The 17,613-nt window shown below is 52.8% G+C and overlaps 5 protein-coding genes across 5 annotated transcripts; 4 read left to right on the top strand and 1 right to left on the bottom strand.

Annotated features, from left to right (window-relative positions):
* Window positions 1-706: 706 nt before the first annotated feature.
* On the top strand, window positions 707-1,594 carry EsH8_XII_000057 (uncharacterized protein; the record flags this gene model as incomplete). Its single annotated transcript, XM_083273820.1, has 1 exon — window positions 707-1,594. One exon carries the CDS (start codon window positions 707-709, stop codon window positions 1,592-1,594), a length of 888 nt encoding a protein of 295 aa, XP_083120434.1.
* Window positions 1,595-2,921: 1,327 nt separating this feature from the next.
* Window positions 2,922-4,032, top strand: EsH8_XII_000056 (LysM peptidoglycan-binding domain-containing protein; the record flags this gene model as incomplete). The annotated part of the gene is made up of 2 exons (XM_083273819.1): window positions 2,922-3,137; window positions 3,202-4,032. 2 exons carry the CDS (start codon window positions 2,922-2,924, stop codon window positions 4,030-4,032), a joined length of 1,047 nt encoding a protein of 348 aa, XP_083120433.1.
* Window positions 4,033-5,215: 1,183 nt separating this feature from the next.
* On the top strand, window positions 5,216-6,886 carry EsH8_XII_000055 (Zn(II)2Cys6 transcription factor domain-containing protein; the record flags this gene model as incomplete). Its single annotated transcript, XM_083273818.1, has 3 exons — window positions 5,216-5,630; window positions 5,732-6,000; window positions 6,086-6,886. 3 exons carry the CDS (start codon window positions 5,216-5,218, stop codon window positions 6,884-6,886), a joined length of 1,485 nt encoding a protein of 494 aa, XP_083120432.1.
* Window positions 6,887-7,504: 618 nt separating this feature from the next.
* EsH8_XII_000054 (uncharacterized protein) lies at window positions 7,505-9,562 on the top strand (the record flags this gene model as incomplete). Its single annotated transcript, XM_083273817.1, has 7 exons — window positions 7,505-7,577; window positions 7,664-7,722; window positions 7,801-7,871; window positions 7,953-8,244; window positions 8,319-9,086; window positions 9,149-9,253; window positions 9,323-9,562. 7 exons carry the CDS (start codon window positions 7,505-7,507, stop codon window positions 9,560-9,562), a joined length of 1,608 nt encoding a protein of 535 aa, XP_083120431.1.
* Window positions 9,563-10,378: 816 nt separating this feature from the next.
* Window positions 10,379-12,028, bottom strand: EsH8_XII_000053 (amidohydrolase; the record flags this gene model as incomplete). The annotated part of the gene is made up of 1 exon (XM_083273816.1): window positions 10,379-12,028. One exon carries the CDS (start codon window positions 12,026-12,028, stop codon window positions 10,379-10,381), a length of 1,650 nt encoding a protein of 549 aa, XP_083120430.1.
* Between the last annotated feature and the right edge of the window lie 5,585 nt (window positions 12,029-17,613).

Below are 17,613 nucleotides of genomic sequence, written 5' to 3'. Positions count from 1 at the left end.
TGATTTAAGCCCCAGTAGCCCAGAAAGCATTTCATTACGCGCATGCAAGGAGGCGGGTCTCTCCTCTCCGGTTTGCGGTGGCATCAACCGGACCCCTTCAACTCCTGGAATGTATCGCGAGGCTACAACAAGCAGTGGACAAAGGGCCCACAAGAGTATTGGCATCAGCAACTTACACCGCGGTGTTTCTTGACTAGGTGATTGGCTGGCTTAGATGACAACGGCGCGGACCTGCATCCCGTGCCTGCAGCCTTGTCAGCTTCTGGAGTGGTATTGCATACGTATCTGGAATCGCTTGCATGTGATCGGAGTACGGCCCGAAGCGGTGCGTCGGCCGGTTCAAGAAAAGGAAAAAGGTTAAAAAGGGGAATTGACCAGGTAGAAGTGGATATCACGGAGCAGAGTAAATCGGCCCCGCTCCTAGGGCTAAGCCGGCTTCACGGGTATGAATGAGTCTTGGGAGGCTTGGAGATTTCTCCTAGTTTGCCGGGTGACCCGATTGACCAATCATTTGCGATTTGGTTACGAAACTGCATGCGCAAACGTTGGTCGAGTCTCCGTTTCCCCTCCACAAGAACATGAGGTCGGAGGCGCCGCTCCCTCTCCCGACTCTCTTCGAAACCAACCTTACCGACTGCATCAATAACTCATCCACCTAGTTGTTGTTAACCTCAACCTCAGTCGTAACAGCGGCATCACCACCAGTATGCGGTTGTTACTGGTTTTCCTCGCCTTGTTTCTCTCCATTTCCGCTAGAGTGTCAGGTCAGGACCAAAACCGAAAGTTGCCTGCTGACCTCCAGGTCAACCTCATCTTTCCACGAGCAAACGAGACATACGCGCCTACACAATGGTTCCCCGTCATATTCGATATCACGAACCTCGATGCCGTCTGGCCTCTCGACGTGTACGTGGATATTGAAATCTACAGCATGTCCTGGAGAATTAACAACACCGGGTCCTCCTCCTGGCAGGACGTGGCCCCGCGAATCAACAAGGCCCTCCTGGCGGAAGCCTTCAATTCAACCACACCAGGCCAGCACTTCTTCCACACTCCTCTTGTCAACATGACAAATGGCACGACAGATCAGTATGCCATCAGATGGGCGCTCAGTCTCGAGCCTCGATGTTTTCACAATGGATCTGTTGACGAGAAGGGCTGGTCAAACCGGCCTGAAAACGGCGGCAGCCGCGTTGTCATGTTTAGTACGGCGCCTGGTGCCCAGGCGCCCGACATTGAGTCTGCTGTAGACGCCTGCCCAGAGTCTGACCAAGAGAACTCGGCGGCCGTGCGTATTACCGATGTGAAGTATCCAAACGGGCTGCTGGACGAAGACGGGCAGAAACAGACATGTCCAGTTTTTGATACGAGTATCAAGCCGGAGCAATGTGCCTACAAGTCGTTGGCCAGCGAGCTTGCTACAAATATCTCGACCAAGATACTGGAACAAATGGGATGTGAAGAAGGTACATGGCAGAACATCACGGCGCCCTGTCAGAAAAAAAGAAGCGCAGGTTCGCCTCGAAACACGAATTCCGGGATGAGCTGGGCTCCGCTGGCCCTCATTCTGGTCATGTTGAAGATTTTAATTTAGAAAAGAATTGATGAGATGAAATGTGGCTGTGATAGACGGCAATACGACGCGTCATCTTTCCGGGATCTTGCGCTCTCATCTCAATACTTTCAATATCCAATGCTATTCCATTTCAAGCCGCACCTCGTAGGCAGATATGAACCCCCAGAGTTACTTGTTAGTTTGCAATAAGCTACTGGCAAGACTCTGGTAAAAAAGGACACGTCCTACACTCGACGCATCTGGCCGATATTTTATCGAGTCTCGCGTTGTCGGCTTTCGACAGTACAGCTGACGGCGCGTCAGATACGATTCGCCGACAACACCACCCTGAAATCTACGAGGTATATACAAAAGTGCTTTTGAAGTTATACCACCGCCTGCGAAAACTTCATATGTCTCGAGCCTTAGCGTAAGGAGTGAGTGAATTTTTTTGAAAAAGGAGGGTACGGACACACGATCAACACAGGTTGACATGTATCGATGGATGAGAGAAAAGTGGTCCTATCACGGGTTTGACTTTCAGTTACCATGACGAGTTGATGTCTTGTGGAGTACAGGTGGAAAAGAAATACAACGAGATTTCTAGCGCGGGTAATTCAAGACGTAATCCGTCGGACACTTCTAGGCCTATAGAAGCCTGCCATTGTCATTTCGGCGTGGCCATATGTCGTAGGCAAGACTGCGGCGCATTATTGAATCTAGTGATTTCAAGCCAGGGTTAAGTGTTGGACCAAGCTAATGCCTTCAGATCGGCTCAATAAATGACTTTGGAAGTTGTACGTGATAGTAAGTACATTTCAACCCCTGGTTCCAGCTCCCCCTGGCAAGGCGGGTCGGGGATGCACGTGAGCATGCATCAGCAAATTGCGATCCGGGTCTCCATCATCCGCCAACACCAACAGCATTTCCTAAGTATCATTTTTCGAGCGCCTCCTCTCAGTTTCCATTGCTCCGAGCAAGGGTGATGTCTAATCTTGAGTAACCTTGCGTATGCATCTTGGCTACAGACACATATGGAGACAGAGACTGTGGTGGGCGTCAGGTGCCGTAGGGCAGCCGTGAATGTAATTTCCGCGAACCTCAACGTAGCCAAAAGGTCATTGAGACTGACATTGTTGACATCCCGAGATCGGAACATGCTGATGCAGAGTTCACGACGCCCTGGTGCTAGGATTAAGCATCCCACCCCTTCATCCTCGACAGCACAAGCATCTGGCGAGAATCCTCCAGTATTAAAGCAGAGTCCATCTCGAGTGAAGCATGAGTTTTTTGGTCACCCTTACCTAGCATCTATTTTCTCGTTGAAGACTCCGGTGCCATCACTTACACTCGTTTCTCTTTCGCTATGTCTCGTCTATCTTTCATAGCCACCATCGGCCTGCTCGCTGCCCAGAGCGCGTACGGCGCCGTAACGCGCCGTTTCGACAGCCTCGAGCCTTTCTATGACCATGATGCCAATGTACCAGCCGACTGTTCCCTGTGGTGGAACTCGGATGATGGCCTCGGTTGTGACACCGTGCTCATTATTGCCGACATCTCCGTCGCCGAGCTGGTTAGACTGGTAAGCTCAACATGGACAAGGTCCCCCGTCCGGGTGGTATGCTAACACAAGCTGCTAATGACAGAACCCAAGCATGTCGTCTTGCAGCGATTGGGAGTCGGACAGATCCTACTGTGTCAAGAACGCGGCAGGACCGCCGGCCTCCACTGCGCCGGCATCCATAACTCCTGTCCCGACCGCGATCCCTACCACCGCCGCCGCCGCAGTTACCACCACCACCATTACAGCGGGTAACGGCGTTGCGACTCCCGAGCCCGTGCAGCCGGGTATTGTCGGCAACTGCAAGAGCTTCTACCTGGTCCAGGCCGGCGACACCTGCGCCAAGATCGCCGCCAGCAGCGGCGTCACCGTTGACCAGCTCGCCACCTGGAACACCAACATCGGCGGCACCTCCTGCACCGGCATCTGGGCCGGTTACTACCTATGCACCGGCATAATCGGTAGTACGACCACGCAGCCGCCTACGACGAACCCCACGCCCCAACCTATCCAGGCAGGCATGGTCAACAACTGCAACAGCTGGCACCTTGTCCAGGCCGGCGACACCTGCGCCACCATCGCCGGCAGCGTCGGCATTACTGTCGCTCAAATCGCCACCTGGAACACGGGTATAGGCGGTACCGCCTGTACTGGCATGTGGGCCGGCTACTACCTCTGTACCGGCATCGAGGGTACTGCCACTACGCCGCCTCCAGCAAACACCACGCCCTCGCCCATCCAGAACGGCATGGTGAGCAACTGCAAGACGTTCCATTTTGTCGAGTCCGGTCAAAACTGCGAGATCATTGCAGGGAGATATGGAATAACTGTCGCTAACTTCATTCGCTGGAACCCCGCTGCTGGCACGGCGTGCACGGGTTTGTGGGCGAACACCTATGCTTGCGTCGGCCTGTAGCAGCCATGTCGGTAGGTCCATATTCAAGCCGGAGGCGTGACCGATACTCCTCGTTTTAATCTATTTTGTCAGATGTATAATATTTCTACTCTTATCTAGACAAGATATTCAGAATAGCTAATCTTTGTTAAAACAATACATTTCTGTCTGATTATCAACCTTTGCCCAACTGAAACTCACCCTGCTTTTAGATAAAAGCCTCGCCTAGAATTACATTACACAGCGGCAAATTTATTAATGTACAAAACAACCCGCACTACCAACCAATCCCGCATGCGCGCCCCTATTAACGAAGGACTTCTTGTCTATAGCTGTTGGCAAGTCTCAGCCCATTATGCAGGGTGACTTTAGCGCCTCTACAGGGAATCTGGCCCATTGTTATAGTTAGATATCCGACAGTAGTGTTTTCTGCTAACAGGGCGTTGCGGTTGATACTCTTACAGTGGTTGTTACTGCTGTAAGTTGTTAAGGTGTAGCTTAGTGTTTATAGGCGTATAGTGATTAGTTGTACGTCAGTTGAGGGCTAGTAGTGGTTTCATTAATGTAGAATATAGAAAGTCATTTAGAGATGAATTATAAAGTTGATTGCTAAAGAGCTATAGAAGTCTGATCTCAGGCTTCCCTAAGCTCATCCTATATATAAATCTTTAATTACTCTTTAGAGTAATCTAGTGATTATTCCTATAGGTATTCTATAATTGCTTATAGATCCACTTTATAATTTGAATTGTAGCTAGTCCGCACCCGATGGGATACATTAGGGGATGAAGGAGACGGCCGAGTGAAGGGGAATGAGTCCATGCGCGAATGAGACACCTCGTCGTCAGTGTAGTGTTGGAGACTACGCAGTAGAATTGATCGGATAATCGAGTGTGTATTTTGCAAGATCTATCTATCCCTTTGATATTCTCGAATGCTGTATTAACAGCGGTTGCGCTTACAGCTGCTGGGTCACGTGACCAATTGCGGCCATGAGAGAGGTGGGTCCAGCAGCAGTTGGTCCAACTGATACACATTTGTAATCCAACATGTCTAGATTAAGTGCCCCCCACCTAGTACGAGCCTTGCGCGCACTTCACCTTCATCTTCAGATTCACCTCACCCTCTTGTGCTCTCTCTTTCCACGTCTACGGGCATCTCGTCTCAAACCCAATGCCTTCGTATCCCCCAAACGGAGGGCAACATGTCTCGCTCTCGAACCGGCTGTGTGACATGTAAAAAACGCCACCGGAAATGCGACGAGGCACGGCCTGCATGCCTGGCATGCGAGTCCCAAGGACTCGAGTGTGGGGGATACAACATCATTCTCCGCTGGGAGTCCGGGATGGCATCACGGGGACGAACCACAGGGGCCGGCAGACCCGTCATCAAACCTCGTCTTCGTCGTTCTCGTCCACCAACAAGGGTTAGGAACACAGCTGAGAATCCTGCATTGGCGGGAGCCGCATCGGCACGGGTACCAAAGAACCGATCGCCCAAGACCACAGTAACATCAGTAAAACAGAACCTCCAGATCCTGCCCACGCCCATAACCCTGCTGCCAATGCCGCAGCAGGCGGAAGCCGCAGTGAGTGAGGACCATCGTTTGCTCCGCGAATGTAAGCCCCCTCAGAGTCCCATGTCTCGCCTCACTAGTCGACTGCCTTGACTTGGTCACTCCTATTTGATGATTCTAACTGGAACTGGCGACGTCAAACAGTCGCTAAAGACAACATATTTTGTCTCTACTCGACTCATCGCTCTGATCCTGTTGCTGGACTGCTATGCCAGCTGGCCCGGGAATCAGAGGCCCTACGAGCCCTCATGGCCGCGATGCACCTTTACCTCAACAGGCCCGATGATCCCGGACCCCATTTCGAGGAATACAGCACCCGAGGCATGGCTTTGTTCCGGCGTCAACTCGATCACTACGACGGCTCACTCGACGCCGGCATCGTGTGCGCGGGCCTGTTCATCTGCACGCTCAACGTAAGTTGGGCCCCGCCGGCAATCTTGCCGAGCACAGAATGCGACCCGTGACTTTCGATGCTTACGCTCCCATTTCGGTTTCTAGCTCTTCCAGGGGATACCGTGGACATTGCTGCTCGAGCATATGGTGAACGTGTACGATCTGCCGCCGCGTGGACTCTCTGCCCGATGTGATCAAGACAGCCGCCCGGTGGTAGACTTTTCACTCGAGGCCATGGCAGTCATGGACCTGCCCACCTTTGTCAGAGGCCGCACCAGCCGGACCCTCGGCATTTGGGCTCGCATGAGAGGGGCACAGGCGTCGGTCTACGGCGATCAGAAACCCGGCGGCATCGAGTTGTTATCCGGCCTTCCCCGTACACTGCTTGACATATTCGCCTCCATTGAGGACGACAGTGCCGAGACGGCCTTTTTGGCCTGGCCCGGGGACGTGGGAGAGGCCCCATTCTGCCATTTATGGGAAGCCTACCGTGTCGCGGGAATCCTAGTCAGCCGCAGGCTGCACCGTTTTCAGCGCGACGCCGCCGGCACAAGCCCACCACCATGTCCGCTGGGCCCGTCGGCCGATGTGCTTGTCAACCGGCTTATCGCTGCGCTGGATGCACTCTGCGACGCCGTACGCCGCGCCGAGCATTCCGACATCCTCGCAGCGAACTCGATATTCTACCCTTACGTGGCTGCACGGCTCGAGGTGGCCGTTCTCCAACGCCATGACAGCTGGATCGACACGCTGCGTCTGGTCCAACGCAGGAGCAGGCCGTACGGGGCCACCGAAAACGCCCGGGTTGTTGAGAAAATGCTGGACGAAGCCTACAACACATCTAATGACATGTATGACATCGACAAACAGGCCAGGAGGTTGGGCGTGGAAATGGCCATGTTCTAGACAGCTTTACAGCAGCCGCACAACGGGGACCATTTACATGAATCATGGTTGCGATGCCGTGAATGCCCACGGGGAGTCAACGCGGGAATGGGTCGCGGCTACTGGGGTGGATGGATCCTTCGGGTTGATTACGGCGGGCCGCAGCAACCTATCGTTGCCCAATTGAAAAGCGGACTGCCGTAGTTGGCAACCCCCGCGCAACGGGCTGAACTAGAACCGTTTAGGCAGGTTTTGACGCGACCAATGATCTCTCTACCCACACAGCCTCTGGGAGGGCCGGGCCCAGTAGAGCAACCCCAGGATTCAGATTCGGCATTGCAACTGTCACTATCTACTACTATCTCGGGACCCTCAACTTGCGGCATCCCGGGTAGCCCACCCCCCTTATCACCGACCCTGCAAGATACCAATGTCGACGCCTCAGTGGCATGATGAGATTGGGACCCTGGCGTGCTGGACAGAGAGTATTAGAAAGTGCCGTCGATGCCTTAGTGTAACACTCATCGACTCAGTTGATGTCCTTCGTTCCCTTCTTCCTCCCGGTACCCAACCGCATCTTCCTTTCCAGAACATCCTGCCATCTTTTCGAGACATCCAAAGCAACTCACCGAGATCAACATGGCAGCCCCAGACCCCGGAAGGCTCGTGTCAGACGACAACTTCCCTCCGGGGACGTTTCGTTTGTTGTCGGGTTAGTGAAGCAGCGTCGTCGTTGCAGCTGTGACAACCGTGATGGGAGCTGTAGAGCCGCGCGACTAACATTTTGGTTCTGTTCAGGTCCCTCGACGACACTCATCCTTGTGCCAAAGCCGACCACCGATCCCAACGATCCGCTGGTATGTCTGAAAAAGCACTGGGTCCGATGGAGAGATGGCAGAGAAGAGTACTCGATTTACTAATGCCCCGTCTCCCAGAACTGGTCATTCACACGCAAGGCTATCAACGCCGTCTCTGTGTACACACTTACCATCATCATATTCGCCACGTGAGTTTTCAAAACCTTTAAGTTTCCGAAGATTCGGTATACAAGAAAAACTTGCTGACAGCGTCACCTGCGGAAATTTAGACTCGTCATGCAGACGGTGTTCTGGCCACAGATGACGGTGGAACTGGACATGACATATGCAGAGCTCAATGCTGGTATTTCCTGCAACCTTGTCGGCCTCGCTGTGGGCAGCTTCATCTTTTTGCCATTCACGCGCAAGTACGGACGACGCTCTACATATATCATCTCGACGGCGATACTGGCCGGTACAGCTTGGTGGTCCGGCAGGATGAACACGGTCAGCGAGATGTACATCACCAATCTAGTCTTTGGTCTCGCAGGCTCCGCGAACGAAACCGTTGCTGAGATAACGGCAAGTGAAAACCCTCTTGCGAGCGCGCGCTTTGATCGGTATTTGAGTTCCAACTAACCATTCCATCTCAATAGATTGCAGACGTCTTCTTCGTCCACCAGAGAGGAATGGCCAATGGCCTCTACATCATCAGCGTCATGCTCGGAAACACCTTGATCCCGACAATCACGGGTGTGCAGGCCGAGGCTCAAGGCTGGCGGTGGTCCTATTACACCGTTGCCATTTGCCTCAGCATCTTGACGTTTTTTTTCTGTTTCTTCTTTGAAGAGACAAAATACGTCCCAGTGTCTGTTGGGAAATCGTCGCAACCCGGCCGACGCGAGGTAGAGGTCATGAAAGAGCCCCAGGCTTGCGCTGCCGTCGGGCTTGACGGCAACGCTGTGGTGCCCCTGGAGCCCCGAGAATCTGCGTCGACACCCGAACCCCCACGGATGAAGACTTACCGGCAGCGAATGCAGTTTCTCACGCCGACTTCAGAGCCGCTGTTTCGAGGCTTCGTCAAACCGCTCCAGACATCCGCTCTGCTGCACGTCCTGTTTACAGCCGTGCAGTGTGCTAATGCCACGTTCTTCCTGGTGCTGCTGAGCAGCGTTAACCCCATAGTCTTCGCGCTTCCGCCGTACAACTTCGACACTGCCGGTGTTGGCCTTATGCTCGTGGGCCCCTTTATTGGAAATGCAATTGGCAGTCTTTATGGAGGCTTCTTCGGAGACTGGGTTGCTGTTTGGCTGGCAAAGCGAAGTAACGGGGTCTTTGAGCCCGAGTTTCGCCTGTACATTCTCGCGCTACCGGCGGTCATCTCGGGAGCCGGGTTGGTGGTTTACGGCGTGACGTTGGACCGTGTAAGACAAGAGATGCATCTATTGCTGTTGCCAGACCAAAACTCTAACAACTTGGCTTACAGGGGATGCATTGGATCTATCCCAGCATCGGAAGTGCCATGTTTTCTTTCAGCATGGGCGCCATCATGGATATTTGTTTCACGGTCGTCATCGACACATACACGGATGTAAGTTCATGTTCTATCCCAGCGCTCTTGAGCCCGGTTTTTGGTTTGGAGCCTAACCAATCTTGACAGATGACCGCGGATTGCTTTGTCTTCATCACCTTCATTCGAAATGCTATCACGATCCCTATGCCGTTCGGGGTCGTGCCATGGCTCGATTCCATGAGCTTGACACGTATCTTCGTCATCTGTGGCTGCATCAACTCGATCATTGCACTTCTTTTCATCCCGCTCGTGATCTGGGGCAAGGCTATCCGGAAAGCGTCTGAGCACAGATATGAAGCTCTGCGCGGCGAAATCGCTGGTCATTAGATGCGAAGATAGATAGATTCATCTAGGATCTTTTAGTCGGACCACGGGGGTATCCTTGTCACGCGCGGAATCGACCAGGAGCAGCCACATGCACTTGATCTTCCGTAGCCGGCTCCCGTTTGTACAGCACATCAATAATATGTAGACATTGAGAGATTGCTTATCTCAAGAGCCCGGCGATTGTTCCTCTTCAGTGACCAAGCATTACTCGTGCTGACTACCTTAGTTGACCGATGTCTGCCTGTTCCTCGATGAACGGACTCCAGGAATTGGACGCGGGTAGTCTAAGCTATAACAGGCAGTTCTAGGAGCCAATCAGACCTGCAGGATTGTCCATTTACGGGGCGGGCTCGGGCCTCTAGGTTTTAATACCGGTAGCCCAGAACGGGCGAGTTGGACGACAGTGATTCATGCTGGTCCGCCGACAAGGATCCCCAGCATGCAGCGGGGACCGGGTCTCGGCGGACGGCAAGCGGCTGGCTGTTGGCAAGCTTTACAGATACCGCGGAAAGATTTCCAGATTAGGGAGCTCGCGTTGACAGGGAAGACACCAAGTCGCTGCATATCAACTGGCTGACTGGTTAACGCATTGCCGGGGATATCAGCTGTTGGAACGTGCCAGGTGAATCCGCATTCGCACCCGCTTGACATAGGTTCATGGTAGTTTCGTGTATTTGAAGACATTTTTTTTCGAAATAGAAGACATGGAAACTAAAAGACAGGAGGCAGGCCAATTGCGTGCATTTCTTCTATTGATCGTGTGCTTGTAGTCTATGATGGTCCATTTTATGCGGGCATGCGGGCATACGGCCGCCCTCACAGCTCGGTCCTCGCCAGGAATGGATTCCCGGCCACACACTTGCCGCCCAGCCAAGTGCTCACGGCGCGGCTCGATAGTAATGACGCAGGATCCGAATCCCAATCGCCAGCCTTGTGGATGATGATGAAGTCGGCCTTTTTCCCCACCTCAAGGCTTCCCAACATCCCCTCCGCGAAACAAGAGTAGGCGCCGCCATAGCTCATAGCCTTCAACGTATCACGAAGTCGGAGCTTGAAGTGCTCGTTGAGGGTGTCGCCGCACTCGGGGTCACGGAAGGATTTGCGCGTTGTGGCGTTGAAGATGTTGTTCCACGGCACGTGTGGTGCTGTAGGGGCGTCGGTGCCAATGGCGATGGGCGCGCCGTGGGCGTCGAACTCTGCGTACGCGAACGCGCGCGAGCACTGTTCATGGCCGATGAGGGCGGGCCAGTGATTACCTTGGTCTGGGTCGCAGTGGACGGGCTGGATGGAGGCCGTGATGCCCAGTTCTCCGAGGCGCTTTGCATCCTCGGGCCTGGTGATTTCCAGGTGCTCGATGCGGTGCCTGCGGCCTCTGGTCTTGAGCGCTTCCAGGCCGTTGACGGCAAGGGTCACTGCAGCGTCGCCAATGGCGTGAAGGGCACACTGCATTCCAGCCTCGTCTGCCGCGTCAAGTACAACCTGCAGGGGCTCTGCATTCCAGACAGGCTGGATAAGGCGTCCAGTGTTGAGGTAGGGCTTCGAGATTGCAGCGGTGCAGCCGTCGATGACTCCGTCGCAAACGATCTTGATGCCTGCTACTCGCAAGTCGGGTGAAGTGGCAAGGTTAAAGCTCTTGTATAGCTCTGCAACGCGCTCAACCTGGGCTCTGTTCTCTTCATCGGTTTTGCACGGCAAGATAAGGAAATGCGCCGCAACGCGGAGGGGCAGTTCGCCCTCAGAGTGAAGATACTGGAGAAGTCCCCAACACTCCCCGTCCATAGCCATGTCTACCACAGACGTGTAGCCCATGATGCTCTGCTCTCGTACTGCTGAGCGTAGACAGCCCAGCTTTTCATCGCGCGACATGGCATTGCCAAGGAATGACCACACAATGCCGATGACCGCCGCCTCCTCGAGCAAGCCAGAAGGGGCGCCAGTTTCGTCCCGGTGTATCTTGCCACCCTCGGGGTCGGGCTCGTTCCAAAGTCCCATCTCCTTCAGGGCTGCCGTGTTGCACCACGCGGCATGCAAGTCGTCCGAGTCGATGTAAATGGGCCGCGAGTCGATTTCATCGAGGGCGGAGGCGAGCACGTTGTTTCCTGTGACGCCATGTAGCCAGCCTCGGAAGAGAAGACGTGGGGATTTTGCATCTTTCGTCGCAGCCACGCACACGGCACGGTACACTTCATCCAAAGTCCTGCAGGCCCTGATGTCGGTCTTGGTCAAGGATATGCCGAACTGGAGCAGATGCACATGGGCATCCACAAACCCCGGAGCAACGATACCTCCATCTAGGTTGACGTGGGTTGCGCTGCCATCGCCCAAGAAGCGAGTAAACTCGGCATCGGACTGGTTTCCGACATGGACGATAATTGAGTCCTCGACGGCGAGACAGGTCGCGCTGGGCAGGCCATCGGTATTGTGGTGATCTGGGAAGATCTTGGCGTTTGTGAAGAGTGTCTTCATTTTGGAGCCAGATGTTAAAGTGTACCAGGCTGCGATGTTCGAGTGCACAAATGCTCCTTCTGAATGATGGCGGCCTTTCAACATTTGATGGAGCAACTCGACAGAATGTGCCATTCGAATACAAAGACGTCCTTTGGTCTTTTTATGAGAGCATCAAAAAGAGAGTCAGATGTCCCCGAGAAGCTGCAATTCTAATAGACCTTGTAACTACAGGGTTGAGGATACTTGTGGGGAATCCAGGCACTTTCGGATAATCACCCTGAACATCAAGCTACAGTATTAGTCACGGTCACGACGGCGGTCCTTTGCTTAATGCTCGGTCTTCGCCAGCAGTACCTCAATGTCGATGTCGCTGTCAACCCGACTGCCCTCAACACAGGGAGCGCACACCCCTCAATACCCTCCGCTGACGGTCAGACAAAATCAGTAAGCCAGTTATATTACTCGGCAAATTCGGGGATGTCAATCAAATCAGCCAATCGCCAAAAGGGGAAATATAACCGCAAACTTCGCAAGTCCACATCCCTAATCCCGTCTCGGTAGTCTCAAAACAGATAAGGGACGTGCAGAGGATGGTGTTACAACCCATTAGAAACATAACCGACCAGGGTACACTGTACAGTAGTGGGTCAAAAGTCTTGCACCACTTTTATCGTGCACGCGTCTCGATGCGTCTCCTAGAAACACCAACTTTTCTTCCAACTACTACAACTTCAGCAAATGGAGGCCGGTTTACGTACTTTTTGCTCTATACTTCTAGGGGATTGAAGCCCTGACAATGAGCTCTCTGAGATGCAGCAGGTAGCTATTACAGCCCTCATGCTGGCTGGCAGAACTCACCGCAAGGTTGCAGAGCTCTTCAACTGCTCCTACACTACAGTTACTTAAACACTTTAACGGTATTGTATTAACTACACATTTAAGTTACAACCCCAAAAAAGAAGGCTAGAGAAACTATCAAAGGTATAGAAACAGGCTATACTTCGTTCTACCTAAATTAATTACCGGTATATACACCAACAGCTCTTATAAGATATAGGGTCTCTTGTAAGCACTAGTACTCTCAAACGGGCTTTAAGAAAGGCCAACTTCTGTAAGTGGCATGCTGTAAAAAGGCCGTTTATTACCAAGGAAGCTGCATTTACAAGGCTTGCTTTTACAAAAGAGTAGCTGACAAAAGTTGAAGAATTAATGACGGTACCTTTGGTAGTAGTTAATATTCTAGCCCCCCCCCCATAAGCGGTCTAGTATAGTTCACCCTCTACAGAAGCAAATCTGGCCCTAAATCAGGCAGCTGCTATTGCTGGACTACATAACTAGAATACAGACAGGCGGTCAGCAGCAGCGGAGCTTGGAGATTGTATCTCCAGGTTACCAACAGCTATATCTACAATTCCGCTGCTGCTGCTGCTGCCAACCTTCTACTTTCTCTTCTATATACCGATTTACAGCTTCCAAATATACCATATTGATATTCAGCAAGCTCCAGCCCATACGGGCAGTCCTGTTGTATACAACAGATACCCTGTGATTCCAACACTCACCCTCGCGCTCGTTCCAGCTTCACGGCCTCATTCAAAGTGACGCTGTCATATCCTTCCTAGTCTCTTGCTATATTCAGCTGTCGCACTACCAGCCTCCCCTGCCGTATACGCATTGATATCACGAGGCCCGTCGCTTGACATTTGTACTCGATGCTACCATATAATCTCCTTCCCCAACTTGTTTCTTGTCTTTGACCTCATTTCCGTGGAAAAGAGTGGCTGGAGATGGGTCTACTCTTTCAACGTGATTTTCGCCAGGGCCAGAAGAACTTTCACCGCCGGCAACAACAACATTCTGCAGCATCCTCCGAGCATGGCCGTTCCCTATCCTCCGAGAGACCATCGATCTTGTCACACGTGCGTTCCGAGGTTGTCACATGACGAAAAGAAAGCCTCCGAGCAGTTGTCGCCACATTAGCCCCTCATCGTCTTCGCCGCCAGCCTTCTGGTTATGATGAGATTGGTCTTCCCCCAAAAGCAGCAGCCGCCCACGTCGACTCCTTCGAGCGTGGGAACACAAGCTGTCATGTCGCAAGGTAGTCTAGAGGCAGCCAAGTACCTCAAGCCGCATATCCCATTTTACTCACTCTCAGTCCCTCTCTCCCTCTCTCGCTCTCACACTTCTCCCTACTATCTGCCAACCGTCTCTAAAACATAAAGCCTCTCCAATCTACCGCACAGTATGCTCCGTGGAATACTTCAACTGCCAGTTCCACCCGGGCAGTGCTCCTTCGCCGACCCTTTTCGAACTACTCGGGCTGGATCCATACAAGACGCCGTTTCCACCCGGCTTTGAAGGGCAACGTGCATGCAGCGAGAAACTCGGCTGCCAATGTCGGCCGTGAAGAGTTTGGTGACAGGCTGACGCCGGCGCAACGGCAAGAGATTACTAGCTGTATTGGCGCAGCGGTGAAAGAAGAGGTCGAGAGATTGCTGCGGGATTAGCTTTTGGCCAGGGCTGTCAGGAACCTTGTTGAGGGAGGACATGGAAGTGGGCGATATCTTTATGAATACAAATGGCGCGCATCGACGCGGCCCGTAGACGCCGCCGCCGAGTATAACGTGTGGCGGGATCAGAGGAGTGACCTTGCCGTTGGGTGCGTCATCTTTTGGCCGGGCGATGGCACCGCAATGTCGGTTGAGGAGATAAACGAAGGGCCCGAAGGAGTGAATATCATGTGTGGGCCATGGCTGTTGCTTGATCCAACCTGTTTTGGCCTTTTGTTGTTGCTTCATTTTCATTTCGTTGGTACCCAATCTCCGCTCTTTTCGTAATACTTGTCATTAATCTGGTAAAGGCAGCTCTCCGTTTGTTTCCTCCCATCTCTCTGTGGCCTGCGCCGGCAAGCAAACAATGACAATAATTTCAAAGCGACCCCTTATTGTTGTTGCGGATTGAGCCAACATATGTCCTTGTCTTTGTCTTTTGTTACCATATCCTGTGGCCCTTCCTCATTTTCCACCCAAGGGTACCAAACCTTGCAACAAGACATGTTCAACGCCGTCTCAAATCATTCTTGTCGATTTTCCCCTAGGTTTCTATTCTCTCATATCGGAGACGAGCTGTCGCCACCGACTGCAGCGCAGTTTTGCAGTATTACTTCCGCCCTGAGCCATCCTTCACCGTCGCAGTCTAACCGATGCCAGGTGAGAAATATCGCTCGGGTTTACCTGTACCCATCTTCTCTCACACTGTCGACTACAACTGCCACCGGGACCTTGCTTCTCATGCCAACCTCCACGCAGCTTCGCACGTTAGTAAAAATCGCACTCTGCCTGAACAACGCGTCCGCTATTCTCAGCATCACTCTAATACTCAGTAGCAGACGCAATCAGGCCATGGCGGACCCGACAATAGAGATGAAGCACTGGCCGCGTTAACGAGTAGAGCCGCCCCAGCCCCCGGCGTGTTCGTCGGGCCGGTGTCGACAGTCGCCGACATCCGGTCCGGGGTCTCTCAGATGCGGATGAGTGGGAAGCTCGGGACGAGGAGGTGCGTGGTTTGCCGGGCAAGCACAAACCCGCCATGTTGGATTTTGTCAAGATTGAGATGCACAATTAAAGGAAACACATTGCTGTTTTACTATAACGATAATGCTACTTGTCTATGATGGCCAGGCGACCTAGAATGCTAGACAATTCTGTGTGAGTGGACTTGATACGATTTTGGATGTCTTTAAAGGATACCTTCAACCTATTCAAACGTATGACAGCGTCAATAACATCGACGCCAATTTGTCCAATTTCGTGTTCGCACCGAGATTTAGCTTGGCTCTCCAGGGTAATGACAACTTTCAGCGCAGACGACACCGAAGACGAAAATAACTCCACCCTCTGATAGGCAGCAAGTGATTCAAAATAGAGGCGATCAAGCAGTTTCAGGGCCTCTTTAGGTTCAAGGGATACAGGTATGTCGCCAACATCGATGCTGTTGTCTGGCATTGCCACCTTATCGGGACAGCTTTCCAGGACCAGCGGTTGACCAAGCACGTAGGTTCGGACGATGTAGGCATCGTGCTCCGACAAGGGCATGAGTAGAACGCGCAAAAGTTCACGCCAGAAACCCTGATCCACCTCCCGCGGTAATTCCATATTGAGAGATATATAGAATGCGGATGCAAGAAGATGGAGTAGCCCCGAATCCTCTTCAGCCTCTTGCAGAAGCGGTGCGGTGAATTTGACCTCGGGCGGTGTGGTCGAAAACAAAGCGGTCAGCCTTGCTTTGATCGCTTGACGTTTATTCGGGTAGGGCTGGGGGTCGTAAACCCGAAGGATGTCCTGATTGGCGCCCAGGACACCGAGAACCCAATGACCCTCGTGGCATAGAGGGAATAACCGCTGCGTTCTAGACTCCCCAGCAAACCTTCTAAACGCTTGGGGCGTATCAGGGTGAATTATCTCAAGTCCGGCCCCAAGTGCGCATTGAAGAATACGTAATGCGGCATAGATGGTCTCTGTTGAGAGGTCGTCACCTAACGTGTGAGATTCAATGGTGTCTTCGTCCAGGATATCTCGTGGGCCAGTATCTGAACAATGAAGATCTCGTCGCTTGGGATTCGGGTGGTCTGCATTCGTTTCCAAGCCTCGGCTTCGCTTCTCCCCTCTTGCTTGAACGATGGGCGACGTCTGAATTACGAGGGGTCCCGATGAGACGATGATCGTATCGACTGTGTTGGCATCCACATCTGCGCCTCGCGGAGGCCGGCTCGTACTCCTATCCCGCGTAACACCAATTCTCCCAGCCGCCCCGACGCTGTTTGCGTCGGAGGCCGCCTCGGTGTTGGCTCAGCGTGGCTGCCTTGCTCATTTTCATCGGTTGGCGTCTCAGAGTCCGTTCTCGTTGATGACTTTTTGGGTCAGCATACTACTACCAATAATGAAGGAACGTCTGCGCTCACCTCGTAGATACCTACGGCCGTCTTCATATCATATGGTGCCCAGCTTTTGGTGACGGAAACACGCTTGTTGGGCGACTCGCTGTTCCATCTCTTCTCCCGCGCAGCAATTAGGGCTACCCTGGCCCGATGCCACTCTGGCGCCTTCTTCGCAAAAGATCCTATTTCTCTCCAGGTGTTGCCGGCAACGTCGGTTCCAAAAAAGGAGTTCAACTCATCCTCGGCCACAGCCCATACCTTTGATGCCGTCCTACGCGCTGATGTGGTGTTCTGGTCTTGTGTTAAAATTGCGCAGCAAAGCCAATCACGCTTTCGACTATGGCATATGGCTATCCTGAATCGTTCCGAGTCGAATACTCCATTTGGGAAGAGCCAACGATACATTGTGTCAATGTCCTGGAATTTGCCGTTGTCGTTGCTTTGGACGGCTCTAATGTGGTCGAACCTGTCCTGGATGAGCTGATTGGTGTTTGTATGAGACGACATTTTGCGACACGCGGTGGGCTCACGACCCTCCGCGGTAAGGCATAGGACCTGGCAAATATCGCCAGGTGCTTGCTCCCCATGAGACATATCTTCAACGACAAGATGTAGACAAAACTGTTGATGAAAGATGGCAAAACGGGAGCGCGTAAATGGGCGGTTA

Source organism: Colletotrichum jinshuiense, chromosome 12 (assembly GCF_051148585.1).
Source record: "Colletotrichum jinshuiense chromosome 12, complete sequence".
NCBI classification, from domain to species: Eukaryota; Fungi; Ascomycota; class Sordariomycetes; order Glomerellales; family Glomerellaceae; genus Colletotrichum; species Colletotrichum jinshuiense.
This window is presented reverse-complemented; position numbering and strand designations above follow the sequence as displayed.